General features: G+C 49.1%; 1 protein-coding gene across 1 annotated transcript in view; it reads right to left on the bottom strand.

Annotated features, from left to right (window-relative positions):
• LOC149363269 (calpain-A-like) overlaps positions 1–9,260 on the bottom strand; it is a 33,337-nt gene extending 24,077 nt beyond the window's left edge. The window contains exons 1-5 of the mRNA XM_089573423.1: positions 9,128–9,260; positions 5,853–6,035; positions 2,676–2,745; positions 2,280–2,541; positions 1–169 (exon numbers count right to left, since the gene is read on the bottom strand). Coding sequence (XP_089429549.1) covers positions 1–169; positions 2,280–2,541; positions 2,676–2,745; positions 5,853–6,035; positions 9,128–9,160 — 717 coding nt within the window. The 5' untranslated portion in view covers positions 9,161–9,260. The remainder of the gene's footprint in view (positions 170–2,279; positions 2,542–2,675; positions 2,746–5,852; positions 6,036–9,127) is intronic.
• Between the last annotated feature and the right edge of the window lie 9,931 nt (positions 9,261–19,191).

The following is a 19,191-nucleotide window of genomic DNA, read 5'->3' as shown; positions in this document are numbered from 1 at the left end:
CGTGATGGAACAAGACACGAGGGAATTCCTGTCCAGTGCCCTCTGTAGGATCCTAAAGAAATCCTTAGACTCACTCGACACAGTGAGCTGTTCGGTCAGACCCCCAGTGAATGTGACGAAAGCCTCGACCCCAGAGCCTCCGACAAGTGCTGCGTAGCCTCCATGCAGCCTGCGAAAACAGGGTGACTTGACTGACTGATTAATTTATTGATTGATTCTATTAGTGTATTTTTCTGTAAATCAGCGTAGTTGGCGACACTGCGAAAAAATGAAGTTAGACCTCACATTTTTCATTTTACGTTACGCTACGAAGAGTTACAGCCCACAGTGCGAAAATATGGGAATATTAACGAAGGTGACAGGCACGCCATGCATTCACACTAAGCACGAATCTACAGAACCGGTGGTTTCAATTTAACACATACCGTTTCAATTTCTATGCTCTAGACATTTATGCTGTAACTGGGAAAAGGTATCTGTTCATCTAGTGATTTTATACCAGCCGCCAATCGGCGTGGAATTAGGTGTAGCATAACTCGAGTTTATTCCCATCCTAAATCGTTTTTTTTTATGTTGATGAAAAAACTCCATTTTTAACGTTAGGTTCCTTCACCTTAAGCCTGATGGAATCCTGTTCTGGTAAATGTGTTCATTTTCTAATGCTATTGCAATAAAGTCCATTGTTTCTCAGTGCTAATAATTCACTGTTACAGGGGAGTATTTAATGTTATTACGTTAAAATAATATTTGAATGAGTTTTAAAAAATATTTCCGATATCAATTCGAACCATGTGCTGTTTCTTCTCCCGCGATAAGTAATCGAAGCAATTAATGAAAAATACAAATATCGGGACAATCAAAGGGAATGTTATTTTCGTGTTTTGTTCCTAATCTGGGAGCCGCAGGGGAAATGAAAAAGCCTTAATATCTATCTCGTTGGCACCACTATGAGGATCGCGTGAAGTTCTCATGAGCCTGCAACTCGGAGTTGACTACTGGCCTCGTTCAAATTTCGACACGTTTGCGACGGCTAAAGCCGTCGTATGCTCATGTGCTCATGTGCTCAGTGTATGCTCATGTGCGGGTATCGTCGCGATTCGTAAAATCTGCTACATTGTTTGCTTGGCGGTCGCGTTTCCATGGAGGTGAAATTCTAGAGGTCCGTGTACTGTGCGATGTCACTGCACGTTAAAGAATCCCAGGTGGTCAAATTATGCGGAGCCCTCCACTACGGCGTCCCTCACGAAGCTCACGCTGTAGCGTGAGATTCTTTGGAACGTAACATTCCCTTATCAACCCGTAGCAATTCCTTGAAGGAATTGATAAGCATTCTCATCGCAGCCGGAAAACAAAAACATCCCCGGGCGGGAACAATTTTTTTTATTCTCTTCAGACGGATTAACGTCAATTGCCATCAGGGAATGCGAACAGGACAAGTGATTTATGCTGGTCTGGACATCTTTTTGGCTTGTAGCATAGGGCCACGATAGCGGAGCTGCCCTTTATGGCTTTACCGAAGCTAATACTTTCTGGCTTGGTTTGGTTTCTGTGGTTTTAACGCCCCGAAGCGACTCAGGCTATGAGAGACGCCGTACTGGAGGGCTCCGGAAATTTCGACCACCTGGGGTTCTTTAACGTGCACTGATATCACACAGTACACGTGCCTCTAGAATTTCTCCTCCAAAGAAATTCAACCGCCGCGGCCGGGATCGAACCCGCGTCTTTCAGGTCAGCAGCCGTGCACCATAACCACTGAGCCACCGCGGCTTGTTATAATACGTTCTGCACCTTACTAAAATTAGCAAAAGGACAAGATTACTTATCCTGATGTGTCACTATAATATTATGAGCCAGTATTGACACTGTTAAACACAGAAGGTAATCCAACAAGTGCATCTCACTTAGTACCTGCCATTCGCTCGAGTAAGCGGTATTTCGCAACGTGGATCAGGACAAAATATATAAAGCAATGATGTGCTTTTGTGCTTCACTGCTAGAACTCGCATTCTGTTGAGGTACACGCATAACGTAACATGACTGTTTATTAATATTTTTTTCCGTCCATCTAGCCAGAGTAGGGCTATCTTTAGTCAAATCTGTTTAACCACATTCCAACGCCTGCTAAGCGAGAACTCGACCCCATAGCTTGTGCGGAAAATAGTAAAACTACAGCGCACTTCGGCAGAGCATGCCACGTTTCAGCGCCACGGTAATATATCGTTTGAAGCCAAAGTAAATGCTCAGCTCGAAATATTCAGTCTCTAGCGGTATCTGCTCACTTGGCGTAGGCCTTCTCGAGTAGGGCGCTCCAGAACTCTCCGTCGGCGCTGGAGGTCATGAAGGCCAGTCCGCCGGTCGTCTCGTTCACCGGAAGCCGGTCATCGACGGGCACGTCGATCCACCTGTTGAACCTCCAGAGGCGGAAGTGGAAGATGCCTGCGTACTCTCCTTCCGCGAAGCTCTGTCTCGCAGGCACAACATTCTCCAGCAGCTTCGGGTGCATCGTTAGGGTGGCGATGGAAGCGGCCATCCAGCAGTTTCCTGAAATTCAAGTGATAATGGTTGAGCGTATCGCTGATAACTTTGGCTTCTCACATTCCCAAGTCTATTTACTTCTGGTGGTTAGGTTAAAGGGTAATGATGATAGGATGAAAGATAGTTTGTGATATACTCACCCAGCGATCCTTGCTCGATGTCAAAGCGACTGAAGCCTTCCGTCAGGAACTCCGGGTTGTCGATGATTTCCTGCCAGCGCGATGACACAATTCGTGAGCGTTACGAAGCTTATGCAGAGCAACGACTAAAGCATCTCCACTCGATAAGTAACGCACTTTTAGAAAGTTCCCAGGACACTGGAAGTGAGTTTGCTCCTGCACCTGTATCGGAGCTTTAGTGGCACTCGTGACACTTTCCAGCACAGAAAGGTTGAGGGGCAAGTTGTTCTCAATCTCCAGATATTTCTTTGATTGGTTAGTTATTTCGAATGCTAATCAGTTAATTAAATGAATTTAATGCAGTGTGATACTGATGTTATGAGAAGTGCACTGCATGAGCCACGGCAAGGGCTGGTGGTGAGGGAATTTTCGAACCGGATGGTGTACAGGGGGTAGTGCATCAAACTCCATGAAGCATAAGAACACACACATAGGCGAGTGGTTGTTTAGTGTCATTTTGAAGAAACAAAGGGAACAAATGACGGGGACATTGAACACTGAATAGCGCATGATATGTCTTTCTCTGTCATGTGCTTTGCGTTGTTTAATTCTTCAGTAATGAAGCGCACAGAGTGGCCTGAGACACGCAGTAAAGGACGAACCAGCTAGCCCGCCAAAGGACTTAACGCCACAAGGCACTTCTCTATCGTGGTGACTGTGAAACTTTGCTGAGTGAATCAGTTATCTATAAAATAGTCACTCTAATATTATCCCGTTGATGAACACCACAAATTAGTTTTTAAAAAATCCCCTACGCTCCTTGGTTTCGGTGACTGCTGGCTTCCGTCATGTATGTCACAACGAACCCCTCTTTTTCTTCCCTTGTCCGCTCAGTAGCTAACGATGGCCTCGATTCTCGGAGTCTTCATGCCAAAGGTTCTGGCACAGCTCCCGTCCTCACCTTTCGGTCACTTTCCTACATGGCACTCGCGGTAACACAGGACGTACTACGTCCGCCGCTATGGACGAGAGTGGCGGTGATGAGCACTCTCAAGGTTCGGTTACACTACACTTAATTACCCCCAAAAGCAGAAGACTGGACGGCCGTTGCCGTAGGTCAGTTGGTAGAGCACCGAACGCAAAATTCGGAGGTCATAGGTTCTGATCCCATATCCGTCATGTGGTCGTTTTTTTCTTCTGCTTTCAGATCTGTTATCTTTAAAATAATTTACCATTAATCTCCAATTGATGACACCACAAATTATAAAAAAAATCGCCTGCGTTCCTTGTGTTCGGTGACTGCTTTTGTTATAGAAATCAAGATATAATTGTTTCATCCAATAATCAAAAACAGAGCTTTAAGCGCGCACTCACACACACACTCACAAGCATGCACGCACGCACACGCATGCGCACACGCACACGTGCGCTTAAGCACACAAAGATACTTCATCGCCGCGGACGATGGAGTGATGCTTTAGAATTCACTGCTGTTAACTGATGATGGTGCATACTTGACAGTGATTATGAAAAAACTGCTGTGGGTTTAACCGAATTATAGCCAAGAAAATACTGCGAGGGCAGAATGAACGCACCTGACGTTCAGAAACCAATAGACATGCCAAGACTTGCGCAGCACGATAACCCGATAAAAACACTCAGTGTTAAGTTTCAGCCGTACAGCATTCTTCATTGAGAATGAGCAGATGCAAAGGCTTACGATACCGTTTTAGACAAATGAACAGTCCGCACTGTGACAACTGTGCCTCGATAGAAACTGTGGAACATATCTTGCTTGAGTGCCCTGCGTATGCTAACGAGCGTGCGTACTATGAACATTGCATGCAGAAGCTCTGCCCAGTGCCCCTAACAATGGACCAAGTTTTAGGTCTCTTAGCCTGCCTTAGGCAATAGAGACTTGCAATGAACTTTCTATTCACATATTTAAAAGACATTGGACATCTCGATAAGCTGTAAATTCACTTGCACGTTACCTTCATGCATTCTTCATGCAGTGAACTTCGTCAGCCCATTTGACTGTCTATGCACTCCATCATTCCATAGGTTACATCAATACTCGCCATTGCATCCTTAGTACCCATTTCATGACCGCATTTTATCTTCGTTTTTTTTTTACCTCTTCCACACTGCTCTCCTTCTGTCTTATCTCCCAAATTCCCCTCCCTACGCAGAGTAGCATGCCAGCGATTTTTAAACGCCGGCTAAATTCTCTGCTCTTCATTAAAGAGTCTCTCTCTCTCTCTCTCTCTCTCAGATGCACAAGCTTCACACGCCAAGGACTACACTATCGCCGGGTATTTTTGGCGATAATGGGTGTTCTAATACTAACGCTTTAGAATAAGCACATTTTTGCTTACACAGGTCAGACCCTTTCACTTGGTGCAATTAGATGGCGCCCCAGTGTGTTATGTTTCACGAGCGCTACGCCTGTCACGCTCAACTAAAACTGTCGTCGCAAACGCAGGAATCAATGCGCCGTAATGCGCGCCCGTTGCGTGCGCGGTGCGTGTGCAAATCTTTTGCGGACGCACAACTAAAACTGTCTGATAGCTAGGATCACCACTACTGGCACCCTAAAACATGGGGGAGAAAACAAAATGAAAAAAGAGCAAAACGCTGAGGCAGATATATGAGTATCGAGCGTTAGCAATATCCAACGAATATTGAGTATTTAGACATCCTCGCTATATCAGGTACAAATGTTTCGTTATACCCGGATACCTACTTTTTTGACGCCAACGTATACAAGCGCCAGAAGACAAATCATTTTACACCCCTTCGAATGTCCTACGTCAATTAGTTTGGCCATAATGGACGTTTGAAGTTTCAAGAAGTCACGGTTTGGGGGAACCAAAGGCCGTCGGTGCAAATCCCTTTGGTAGGCTATGTTTTACTTCGACTAGCGATCTAACGCGCTGAACGGTTTTATACCACTCCGAACCATCTACACCAATTACGTGGTCCACAATCTGTGCACCAATGGTACCACCCACAGGTCCAACTTGTGTTTTATGACCTCGTGTTTCGTACTAACGCGACCTTGATTAATGCGAGTATTAATCAGAGCTAACGCTATAAAAAGGAGGCGGTTGAGCAAGCACGCAGTAATCTAGATGGCATGGATATTGGTAATTTTTTTTTCAGAAAATCAAGAAAGTCACGGCAATGGGTTCTTACCCAAGGCCTCCTCCACACGATATTGATCTCGGGATCCGCGGTGCCCCAGGCCGTGGCTTCAGTGCACGGAAACTCCGGATCCTCGAAAAGGTTTCCACTCTCCAAACACTGCTCCAGCAACGCGTCGTAGTCTTGAGGCGCGCCGCTTATCATATCCTCGGTGCCTGAGAAGCGTTCACCGAACTACGCACCAGGACACATATGTTAAAAACGAAACTGGAACACAAAATTTTACTTTCAGACACACAATTACAGTTTTATCGTGAACATGGAAATATAATGAACTATCCCCCACATCAAAAATTTAATTTAGTAGTGAGTACAGAGCTATTCCAAGAGCACGAAAAAAAATTCAGGGGGCACTTTGACTGTCTAAAGTGCGTAGAGGCGAAAGCGTTTTCCGCACCACTTTCAGTGCTTCTGTGGCACTGGTGGCGTCACATGTAATTGAGTACTAATCACTAAGTGATGACAAATCACTAATTAATGGTTAATTACTGATTAATGCCTGAATACTAATTAACTGCTAATTAAGCTTAAGCTTAAGCTTCGCCTTTAGGAGTGGAACGCGACAGCGTGTTGTAGCGCTGCCAGGGAGTCCACGGAACGCCACCACCCGTTCGGCGCGATGCCTTGCCGTTTCACCGCAACGGTTTTTGAGGAAAGGAAATGGCGCTGTAAATCTCTGTCATCTCGGTGGACACCTGAACCGCACCGTAGAGGAACGGAGGAAGTGGGAGTGAAAGAAGAAAGACGAAGATGGCCCGTAATGAATAAAATGAAAATTGTATTTGAGGAAAGAAAATTACGCAGTAACTGTCTCACATTCTCGGTGGACACCCGTCAAAATTCAGGGGGGGGGGGGGGGGGGGGGTGCACTTTTTTGACCTAAAGTGTGGTCAGTGATGTGTGGTCAAGATGTTAAGCTTCGCCTCTAAGAGTGGAACGCGAGAGCGTTTTGCAACGCTGCCAGGGAGTCCATAGAACGCCATCGCCCATTCGGTTCTACGCCTCGCTCGTCGGTAAATTGGTTTTTGAGGAAAGGAAATGTATTTCTCTCTCATACCTCGGTGGACACCTAAACCTCACCGGAAGGGAAGGGAGGAGGATGGCAGTGAGCGAAGACACCGTATTCACTAGACGTGCCTTTGTTCATTCCAAACCATCGAGCTGGCATGGCGGAGTGGATAGCATGCTCGTCTCGCACTCCGAAGACCGTGGTTCGATTCCCGAGCTCGACCAATTTCTTACTAGGTTTTATTTATTTATATGGCCTGACTAGAGAAGTTAATTAGGCTAATTGGGCAATTAAGCAATTAACTAAGCTCAGTCCCACTTACTTGGAGCATCACTATATGGTCCCTTCAATTGGTTGCATGGTTACTAGCCAAAGTACAATTGGCTCCGTTTGAAATTGGCGCACTCTGACGTCGCGACCGTTTCGACCAACTGAAAAGCGTGACATTCTCTGTCGACAACTGCTGCTTACAACGATGAGACATTAAAGGCTTTCGCCTTAAAATTTTGAGTGCTTAGCTATATTGAGCAGATTTGGTAGCATAAAATTTATGAGTGTTCAGTTTCCAAAGTCAAGTCTAAAAAAAATACCTGAATTTACACATGCGATACTAGCCAACGCTAGCATACCACTACCAGCTATTGCAACTGCAGGTAATGCCACTTCCGTTTCGCAACGACCTTTCAAGGTTAGTCCATTGAAAGCAGCTGACGTATCAGACTTACCTTTATAATGCACACCTATTAGTACCGGAGCATACCGTACGTGAAGTTTGCCTTCATTGTGATATTGCACTTATTACAGCACACCATAACAGCATTCCGTTTTCCGCAGAAATGCAATCCGCCTTCCATGACAGTTAACTTGTGCTTCCTCAGTTAATGAATGCGCATATAATAGTTAGAGATAAAGAATGGAAGTAATTCATAGGGCTCAGTTTTACTTTCTTTGTTTATGGCCGCCGTCAAGCCCATTTACATATACTTTTAGTTGCATCATATAAACCTTAGACATCCCCAATTTCCTCTGTTGTGAAGTCTGAATCAACGACATATAACCTTAAACTTACAACTGAGCAGCAGTTACAAGTTTCGAGTGCGCAAGTTTTCGCTCGTAAGCATGCGTACTTTGTAGGTTCATGCAGCGCGCACAAACTTTAGCAAAATCAGTAAATGCATTACTCATGACATGTACCAGAGTTTTGTCTGGGTTGAATGGAATATTAATATCCTGAGAAGCATTGGTTGGTTTGGTCGGTTTATGGGGTTTAACGTTCCAAAGCGACTGAGGCTATGAGAGACGCCGTAGTGAAGCGCTCCGGAAATTTCAACCACCTGGGGTTCTTTAACGTGCACTGACATGGCACAGTACACGGGCCTCTAGAAGTACGCCTCCATCGAAACTCAACCGTCCCGACTGGGATCGAGCCCGCGTCTTTCGGGATAGCAGCCGAGCACCATAACCACTGAGCCACCGCGGCAACTCTGAGGAGCATTGCATTAAACTTCTTATGTTTGGGTTCTCGACCTAGAACAGACAGGAATCAAAGTGTTCAACGCAGTGTTATTTCTGCAGTCTTAATGTACTGTGTAATTTCTTTATTTTGCTTTTTTTTCTTTTAAAACAGATCATATACAAGACCACGCTGACCATAGTGGCCACTCTTCTGGGAGTCGGGACACAGTCTGTACGTTACTAGAGTACGGGCATGCTATTCCTCAAGCGTGGGATGAGAGCACGTTCCTAATGAAAGCGGAAGGAAACAGTGTACGGCGCCGGTATCACGAGCAGGGTGCGGTGACCAGAACAGCATAAAAGGCGCCTACTCGAGCGTATTCTGGGATCCTGCCCCTAACAGATAAAAACACTTTGAGCTTTTACACTTTGTTTGACTAGAGCAGCGTTACAAAAGATAAGCCCGAGTTAGCATCCTGTCGCACAGATGTTTTCTTAATATTTATCACACATCCTGCATACTTTTCACCGCTGACAGCTAAACGTGGAATTTTTAAGATTTGAACGCGAATGGTTATGCGAAGTAGGCTATAAAATGGAGAAATAAAAAAATGTAACACTAAATCAGTGACGTGTCTCCATAAGGGCGCATTTTCACACATGTAGGCAATAACAAAAAAAAAGAGTGAACAATGTGCCTCCAAGTCCCGTCGAAACTGAAATATTGGTGGAGAGTAAATTAGAGCAAACACGGGACATGGCGAAAAGGAAAAAATACAGAAGCCGTGGGCATATATCTTACCTTGCAGATTTTCTCCCTTTTGCAATGTTCCATGATTCCTCCTTGGCGTTTACTTCTCTTACACCGTAAAACGGAGAACTTCTCACACTTCGGAAGACTTGACGAAAGAGGTATGTAGCACAGCGCTCCTGGCAAGCACCTTCTCACTGCGGTACTGCCGCTGACAGATGCCCAATAAATAACCCTTATCTCCCCCTTGCCCAACCACAGGCTCACAAGTACTTGAAACACTTCTGCGGCCTCTAACCTTTTTTTTCTTTCTCTCTCCCTCTTACGACTCGCCCTGTTTGTCTGGTTGGAAGCAGGTGTGTCTGCGTATGAGTCAATGGTGACGAGGAAAGCTGGCGGCGATTTCACAGTAAATTTCTGAAGGCGCAGAATAACAAGCTGAAGTGGTTTGAAGCTGTCAGGAGATGCACAAATGTTTAGGGTTAAGAGACTTTTACTTACCACAGCAACATCGTAGGACATAAGGCGCTCTAAGTAGTAGACAGCTCCTAATTACATCTCGCAATTGGGTTTTTTTTACTGGCAGGTCGATTTCCGCTGCGCGGCAAACAACCCCACGCGATCGGAATCAATCAGAAGCCCTCCACAAAGAGGTGCGCCTCGTAATCCACAAGTTAGCACACACCCGCAAAAATCAATCAAGCAATCAATCAATTAATCAATCAATCAATGCATGAATGAATAAATCAACCAATCAATCAATCCATAACGTGACGTCATGAACGTCTGGAGGGACTACCGGTACAGCGCAACGGTACCCTATATTTAGGGAACGGCATATGAACGAAGGCCTTTGTTCTGAAACTTCAACCCGCCAGCGGTGGTCGTCGACTTGCGGAGTAGATCAAATGTTCAATTGCTCTGAAATTGCACGGGAGACTCCACCGGCGCGCTAGAGTCGAATGTTGACCATCTGTGCTGGACGGCTTTCGTGACAGTGCAGTGGCCCCTTGGATGAAATGAATAGATGCCCCGTCCTTGAAATTCTCTCCTACGGCTGTTCGCGCACCTACAACGTACGTGTGTGTGTGTGTGTGTGTGTGTGTGTGTGTGTGTGTGTGTGTGTGTGTGTGTGTGTGTGTGTGTGTGTGTGTGTGTGTGTGTGTGTGTGTGTGTGTGTGTGTGTGTGTGTGTGTGTGTGTGTGTGTGTGTGTGTGTGTGTGTGTGTGTGTGTGTGTGTGTGTGTGTGTGTGTGTGTGTGTGTGTGTGTGTGTGTGTGTGTGTGTGTGTGTGTTGTTAAGGTCCTAGTACACGGGCCTGGAAAGACTACTTCCCGACGTGTGTCATCGGGAAGCCAGATGCGGTGTTAGGGTCGAAGAACGCGGGTCTGGGAGAAATTACCACCAAACGTGGGTCGTCGTTAAGCAAGGTACGGCGAAGGCTAAGCAGCGGCGGAAGCAGCCAGCACACATATGTCTCCTGGGTGGCTGAGAGTACCTGCTTTCTACTCGGCGACCGTTGCCCCAAGCCTGCCGTCATGGACCACACACGGGACCCAGGTGACCGCTGATTCCATTTACCGAGCCCTTCCCGGTCGGAGTACAGAACCATAAAGAAGGGGTTGAAGTTTTAGCAAAAACAGACCGCCTTTCCGAAGTCTCTTCAAGTGTCGCCGCCGCCGCCGCGGGGAGACCGATGTTATCTTCCCCAATTGCTGTGAGCATGCCGGGGGAACAAAGGGCTTCGTTGGCTGTGGCTCTTTGGCGTGCCAAGCGCCGCGACGAGCTGGTGGGCAAGGACAAAGGAGCACTTTCCGGCCTTTCATGACCTCTTCGTTCCGGCCTCGAGCGGCGGGTACCAGTTGATGAACCACAGATGTCGGTGACCCGCGGGGCTTTCAGCTGGCCAGAAACCACCACCTACCGCATTCAACGTCTCGACGGCAACCTTCTTTCCCTCGGAATCAACACGTGACAGGGGCGTGACCCTAAGTGCGGTGTTGTGTTTGAGCGCAGAGGTGAAAGTTATAGGCCCCTCCCACTCCGGCGTGGGCGTCCTCAACCTAGGGAATTTGGGGACCAAGAAGGGTATAAAAGTCGACAACGAATGCGGCAGAATCGTCTCCCACTTCAGTCTCTCACTCAGGTCTCTCACTTCTCTTATGCCTGTAAATATGTGAATAAACCTTCTCTACAGTTACCTCCTAAATGGAGTTCGCCATCGTCCTTCCGAGTCGGGTCCTGCTGCCCTGAACGACACCCCCCAACACGCTGGGCCCCTCCGTCCTCAACAGTGTGTGTGTGTGTGTGTGTGTGTGTGTGTGTGTGTGTGCGTGTGCGTGTGCGTGTGCGTGTGCGTGTGCGTGTGCGTGTGTGTGTGTGTGTGTGTGCGTGCGTGCGTGCGTGCGTGCGTGCGTGCGTGCGTGTGTGTGTGTGTGTGTGTGTGTGTGTGTGTGTGTGTGTGTGTGTGTTGCAAGTCAAAAATTGTTGTTTTAAATTGAAACCTGAACCCGAGACATAGTATAACGTCAATCATGTATATAGTATCAACGTATATATACGTATATAGCTATATATACCTTTCAAAAGACAGTGGTTGTCTCTGTCGTTATTCAGGGGTATCTGAACTGCTTCCTGGTAAGCCTTTCAGAGGGCGAACGCTAAAGTGTCGCCGCGAGGTGTGGACGTATAAAATGGTTGCTGCGAAGTGCATGAAATCGGGGCTTGCAAACCCCGCACAAAACATTTCTGCATTAAAGCAACTCGGAGGACAACTGCATTCATTTATTGTTCCTATTAAAAATGTTCTCTCTGGCTCTTTCAGGGTATGTTAGCGCTTGTCGAGCAATGAAAATCCTTTTTAGGCTGGCAAAATTGAATTTATAAACTTTCCCGCCACTACATTCAAACTCGTGACGACCGCACCGATAAGGACAGGTTGCAGTCTTTGTTAAGTGATCGGGGGAGTAGGAAAGCGTCCAAGATCCGCTCTGCACCTGATAAATTTGCCGGTGATGGCCGGAGATGTTCCGTTCGGGGAATTAGAGGGGCAAAGTTTGGAGAAAAGGAATTTTTTTACAGAGTTTCATTGAGCTCTGGGAACGGAAAATGTCTTCTCTTTTTTAAACTGACCGCGTTCTCAAGCTGCTGGAGGAAAAGAATTCCTAAAATAGGAAATTCTGCGTCTACTGAGAAAATTTTGGCCTGATTGGAACATCACTGGTTACGGCGCACCTGTATTTCATTTTGTTTTTTGGCTCTCCTACCTGATAAAAGCTGAGTATTCTGTGGTAGCGGTCTCATCGCAGTTTATATGCCGTTACCTCTCGATTCTGTCTAAGTTAATTCTTTCTGCAGCGTCCTTTTAAAAACAAACGGTCAATAGGAAGCGCGTTCAAAAAAAAGCTCAGAAGTTCACCATGAAGCGAGGGGTACATTGCCGTCATTGGCACGTCGTGGACAGCGTTGGCGTTGCACACGCTCTGGTAGTACGAAGAAGGAAGTAGGCGTCAAGCAGAGCAGACGCTCCCTTTCGAAAAGAGCATGAATGGATTTGGTGAAGATTGCGGTGATCGACGCCAACGCGACTGCAACACCTAAGGCGAACAAAGACAAACCGGTACATTTACAGCTCGAGGGTCCTCTTCAGACGCGGTCGTAGCTCACGCGATAGATAGTCCGGTCGCTACGATGAGAGCATCAGCCCGCTGACGTTTTCTGAGCTGCTGTCGGTAAACCATACGTCGGAGACACTCGTAGTATACTCATGTGACGTCATAGCGATGCACACTAAATTCATATAGCATATTCATGAGCTGACCGTTGCAGTAAATGCTGAACAGTGTGTTAAGGGCTTCCCATATCTCCGAAGCCTGTCCACACATTACGAAAAGGGCGCGGAAAATATGCTAATAACCAGGAGAAGGCGTTACAGATAAACCGATCGGAATGAATAAAGGTGAGTATAAGAATGCTTGATGAATCCGAGATGTATCTAACACATGTTTTTGTTCAGTGCTTTCATGTTTTACATCTGAGAAGGTTCGTAACGGATGCAAGAAAGGCATTCAATGGAAAGCTTCTCTTTTGCACAGTCTAGTTTCTCCCATTAGGCTGGCACACAAAAATTACAGCTTAATATTGTCATTTCTACTAGTTCTATTTCATTAGTGAAAAAGAATAAAGCTGCTCAAGCACGCGTGAAACGCTGGTTGCAACTGCTGTAGAAAGACCGTCCAATCTACTGAGTAAATATGTTGTTCCGATCTACTTCCTCTTTGAACCTTTCCGCCAGCTCACGGGGCGAAGATATGTAATCAGCACACAGGTCAACCACTCAACAATAAACGTTCTTTATTGAGGAAAAGGGCACATGTAAATATATATATATATATATATATATATATATATATATATATATATATATATATATATATATATATATATTGTGGGTTCCTAAGTGGACACAGGCCACCACCCACCGCGGGTTCGAGCTTCGCGCGAGCCAAGGGGCCCGATCAGCCGTCACCACACACACACTGGGACACCGATGCAGTGCGCTCAGCCTCCGCTGGGAGGAGAGCGATTCGCCGCAAAGAAATAGGCCTCCAAGTTCACAAAGGAGACGTTTATTCACATCGTCCTCCAGCTGATACACACACACTCAATAGCCACCCCGTCCCGGGGGCGCGCGAGGAGCAAGGCTCCGCTGCGCGCACGAAGCGACTCGAGTAATGCGCACCGCTAACACGCCGCTGCAGGAGAATGTCCCCGCGGCAGTGCTGTGATCTCTCTCTCGTGTCGACCGTTGGGCCGGTTGCGAGAGAGAGTGGGCATTCAACGCAAGGTACGCCTGTCAGAGGTCGCTGGACCCCGCTGGACAGGCTCGAGCCGCTGCAGGTCAGAGGACACGTGCGGGCGAGCTCGAGTAAGCACTGGTCCGAACGGCAAAGGCCGGCACGGACAAACAGTAACGTACGCACCTTACGCTGTCTCGGAGGGATCTCTCTCTCTGGGCCCCGCTCGGACGGTCGCGCCGTGCGCGGCCGCCCGTAGCGGGTCCCGATTTCCCGCCAAAAGGCGCCAATGGCAAAGGCCGTTGGGGAGCCGGGGCGGAGCTGTGGCCAAATGACAGTGATTAGTCACCTAGCCGCCTCTCCACCGCCTGAGGCGGGAGCAAGGGAAAGAGGAGAAACAACGCGGGAGGCCGGCACAGCCGAGCAACGGCAACGGCGGGAAGCCAGGATTCCCACATCCCCCTCTCCTTAAATGCCCTCCTACCCATCGGCAAAGCACGCGGCCAAAAATAAAGAAATCAATACACAAAAAAAATAAGCTACACTTCAGTTCCAAAATAAAGAAATGAATACACAAAAAAAAACTAGCTACACTTCAGTTCCAAAATAAAGAAATGAATACACAAAAAAAAACTAGCTACACTTCAGTTCCAGCCAGAACAAAGTAAAAAAACAACACACAAACAAAGGAAAACAAGGCAAACAACACTTGCATACGCTTCAGTAAATCAAAACAGCTTGCAGATTATATACACGGTACACAAGAAGATGTGAATTCAACTGTACAACTATGTGACAGGTGGATGTCAGCCTCAAAGTTCGATGGCGCGGCCCAGTGGGCCTGTCGGCGACTCACCGCTCGCAGACTTCAAGTTGAACGGGTTGGGAGGGCCGACGACTGATGGCGGTCTTCTTTCCGTTGATGTAGGGTGCGTTGATGACGACGGGGCCGCGGCAGAGCACTGACCTCGCGCCCTTGGACACGACATCACGTTCGGGCACAAGACAGTTAGTGCACCCCCTTCACGCCGGCTGAAACGGGCGAGGACGTTCGGCGGCGTCCAGATGTGTAACCTTGTCCACAGCGAGGGGTCCTTCTCATCCTCGCGCTCACGCAGAAGCACACAACGGCACAACTCACAGGCGTCGCCTTGGCTCATGGTTACGCGCGCACACAGTCACAGCCACAACCACGCATACACTGGCAAGTGCGCGGACGCTGGTCGGCGGCAACGATCCCCTGATCAGAAGCGTCCAGAGGCGCCGCGGCGAGGGTCAAAGGGTGCACTTTCCGCCCCCCATCGTCCCAAACGCCCCGCCAACTTCCCCTCCATACGGGCCGCACAAAACTCGCACCGCGACACACGGCTCCTTAACGAGCCAACCACCCACAGTCGGGCCGGAAATGAGAAAAGGCGCGCTGTACAAACGACACCTAATCCAATCTATTCCTTCTAGAAGATAAGAGCAAGCACGAGCGGGCTGAAGTTTGCCTATGTACATCTCGGTACGTTAGAACGAAAACAGATGTACAAGCGGGGAAACGAAAGTGGCTAGAAACTGACTCAAACAAAACAAATAAGTAAACTGATAAACACACAAGGCTGGAACTGAGCATGCTGCAAAAACAAAAAAAAAATAACACCGCGCTTTGCCTGGGTAGGGCCTGACGAGAAAGCTCGCCAGCTAGCTGAGGATGCGTGCCTTCGGTTGCGGAAGAGTCCGCCGTCCGGCATCAATCACGCCGGTGACCGTCGCCTCAGATTGTACCGGTGCTCCGTACGCTTGCGTTCCGCAGCACCAGTTGTGCCTTTGCGCTTGCCTTTGATACCAATGGGTACGGGCGCAAGCTCGTCAGACCGTGACGCGTAGGCCTTCAGGTCTATGAACCCCTGCTTGCTCCTGGGGAAAGGCCCCATCAAATCGCAGGTGGCCATCTGCCACGGACGCACACTGTCAATCGGTTTCATCATTCCAGGCGGCTTGCCGCCCCGTGACTTCACCGCTTGACAGACATGGCAGGAACGGCAATAGCGGAAAATGTCACGCTTCATGCCGGGCCACGTCACCGAATGACTCAGTTTTGCAAAAACTTTGGAGCCATTCAGATGACCGGCCAGTGGCTCGTCATTAGAGAATCGCAAAAGTGCGCCTCTTAGACTTTTGGGGATAACCACCTAGAACGGGTCGATGGACTCGTCATCGGTGGCTATGTACTTCAGCACGAGCCCGTCATGGTCCAGCAAATATGAATCCCCGGGGTTCGCCGCGACACACGCTGGCTTCTGCCCCCCTGCGCCCGCTACAATACAAGTAGCGTCACGGCGCTCCGTCTCCCTGAGACCGTCGCTCACCTCGCGACAAAAGGGGTCATTTCGCTGGGCTTTCAGTAGCTCTTACGGCTGAAAACGATTCCAGTCATCCCAGAGGGGAGCATGGTCTCGTCCCCACTCAGGTTTGCAGCCAAAATTTCCGTTCGCGTCGGCACCTCCGAGGCGCTCACGAAGAGCTTTGCCTCTCGTCCGCTTTGCGAAGCGCTGCTCGCCTGGTTAGCGGAATGGGTTAACCCGTTTGCGGGTTCCCCCTCCTTGCCGCCCGGCGGCTCGTCCGCTGTTTCGCCCCCTCCGCCTACAGGCGTCAAGGCGCCGCTGGCGAGTGGGGCACGGGATAGCGCGTCAGCTACCACGTTTGTGCTCCCCTTTCGACACTGCACGGAAAAGTCGTAATGCTGTATCAGGAGAGCCCAGCGCGCCAGCCGACCCGCAGGCTCGCGGAGCCGCATCAGCCAACTGAGCGCACTGCACCCCTGCCTCAGTGGAGGCTTGGGCGGGCTACACGAACGAGGGAGGCAAGGCTCCTAGTTCGATGAGCGGCGTGGTTTCCACAGGGAACCGGGCCAGCGCCTCGCCGTTCCCAGAGCAGAATTGACTGCTCGCGGGGCACGGCTGCTGCTGTTCGAAACTGCCGGTTGCGGCAGCGTGACACGAACTGCTTTCGCACTGGGCGGAAAGCTTGCACAGCTGAGGCATGCGACCAGCGGATGCACCGCAGGGTGCTTCCGATACAGCTCCAATGGGAGCCGCGTGGTCGACATTTTGGGTTGTCTCGCCGTGAACCCCACTGGGGGCCGCGGCCAACCACGGTGTCTAGCTATTCGAAGGAACAGCAGCCAGCGGATCAAACGACGCTACAACTCCGTAGGGAGCCGACATGTAGCTGCCGAGTGCCCCGCTGGGGTGTTAGACACGGTGCGCAAGCGTGATCGTCAAGGCGACCTGCTCGGCTAATGTGCCGTCAAAGGCGTAAGCGCCAGTGACTTAGCACGTTGGGCGCCAGTTGTGGGTTCCTAAGTGGACACAGGCCACCACCCACCGCGGGTTCGAGCTTCGCGCGAGCCAAGGGGCCCGATCAGCCGTCACCACACACACACTGGGACACCGATGCAGTGCGCTCAGCCTCCGCTGGGAGGAGAGCGATTCGCCGCAAAGAAATAGGCCTCCAAGTTCACAAAGGAGACGTTTATTCACATCGTCCTCCAGCTGATACACACACACTCAATAGCCACCCCGTCCCGGGGGCGCGCGAGGAGCAAGGCTCCGCTGCGCGCACGAAGCGACTCGAGTAATGCGCACCGCTAACACGCCGCTGCAGGAGAATGTCCCCGCGGCAGTGCTGTGATCTCTCTCTCGTGTCGACCGTTGGGCCGGTTGCGAGAGAGAGTGGGCATTCAACGCAAGGTACGCCTGTCAGAGGTCGCTGGACCCCGCTGGACAGGCTCGAGCCGCTGCAGGTCAGAGGACACGTGCGGGCGAGCTCGAGTAAGCACTGGTCCGAACGGCAAAGGCCGGCACGGACAAACAGTAACGTACGCACCTTACGCTGTCTCGGAGGGATCTCTCTCTCTGGGCCCCGCTCGGACGGTCGCGCCGTGCGCGGCCGCCCGTAGCGGGTCCCGATTTCCCGCCAAAAGGCGCCAATGGCAAAGGCCGTTGGGGAGCCGGGGCGGAGCTGTGGCCAAATGACAGTGATTAGTCACCTAGCCGCCTCTCCACCGCCTGAGGCGGGAGCAAGGGAAAGAGGAGAAACAACGCGGGAGGCCGGCACAGCCGAGCAACGGCAACGGCGGAAAGCCAGGATTCCCACAATATATATGGCGATAACAGTTAAAAAGCAGCATGAAGGGGTTGCAAGCGCACATGTAAACAGCGCACATGTAAACAGCGCACATGTAAACAGCGCACAACTGACATTCAAGCAAGAGATTTCTTTCAGTGAGATGTCCAGGGAAGGAATGACGGTACATTCATGGCCTTGTTTTTTGAAAGCCCACGAGGAAAACTCTATTCAATCATTGCTCTCAGTAAAAATTGATTCTCTGCCTTTTCCTTGCTATGCTGACGCTTGTCAAGCAGCGATACAGGCATTTGTCAGACAGAAAATTGGATTTCACACTCTTCCCGTCAGTGGAATCAAACTCGTGACGTCTTTACTGATAAGAACGGCTTGCAACCTAAGTGAACGGCAGTGCAGCCTCTGAGATAACGCGAAACGAGTCGTTGTCGGCGCACGCAGCTTACTTCCTGAATGGTCTGGTGATTACGTCACCTGTATTTCGCTTTACGAGCTTTTAGAGTGCGAGTTCTACTCCTCGGGGTACAGCTTCCAATTTCGATGTGGACGAGACAATGACCTTCAATGACTCACAAGATCAAACCGAAGTTTACTGCGTGGTGGTACGGCCCAAGCTATGGTAGTACGACCACGTGATCATATGACTATGACCATTGGGTACCTGATCTTTGACCTTGACTTTTACCATGACATTTGATATGAGACAGTGGAGACTATGCTTAACAGAGGTCTCGCTCATATCACTAGGTTCAGGCCACGTTGAACCCCAGTCAATTTTTCGACGAGAGTGGTCTCTTCGCGATTAGAGCGTGGTACCGTATCGGTACAAGCAAACACCTATTTGTCCTCAGTATCTGTAAAATACAGTTGGCTTCTAAAATCTCCCTACTCAGCTATTTGCCTGCATTTCTATATACAGGGTGTTTCACCTAAGACTGCACAATTTTTAAATATAGGATCTTTGAGTTAGAAGACCGCTTTTTTCAGCATAGTATTGCCAGCGGTGTAGTACATCAGACTATAGCTAAGACGTACTGACTACCATGACCAGCTAATATTGAACAGTTAACTTTTTAACTATTACTTTAAGGCTGCCTATTTATTGAGAGGCGTGCAGCCCGCCGTAAGGAATATCTATATTGTAGTGTAGCAGCCGCGCTCGCTCATTGTGGTGAAATGTGGTAGTGAA

Source organism: Amblyomma mixtum, chromosome 2 (genome assembly GCF_055824585.1).
Source record: "Amblyomma mixtum isolate Tamu chromosome 2, ASM5582458v1, whole genome shotgun sequence".
NCBI classification, from domain to species: Eukaryota; Metazoa; Arthropoda; class Arachnida; order Ixodida; family Ixodidae; genus Amblyomma; species Amblyomma mixtum.
This window is presented reverse-complemented; position numbering and strand designations above follow the sequence as displayed.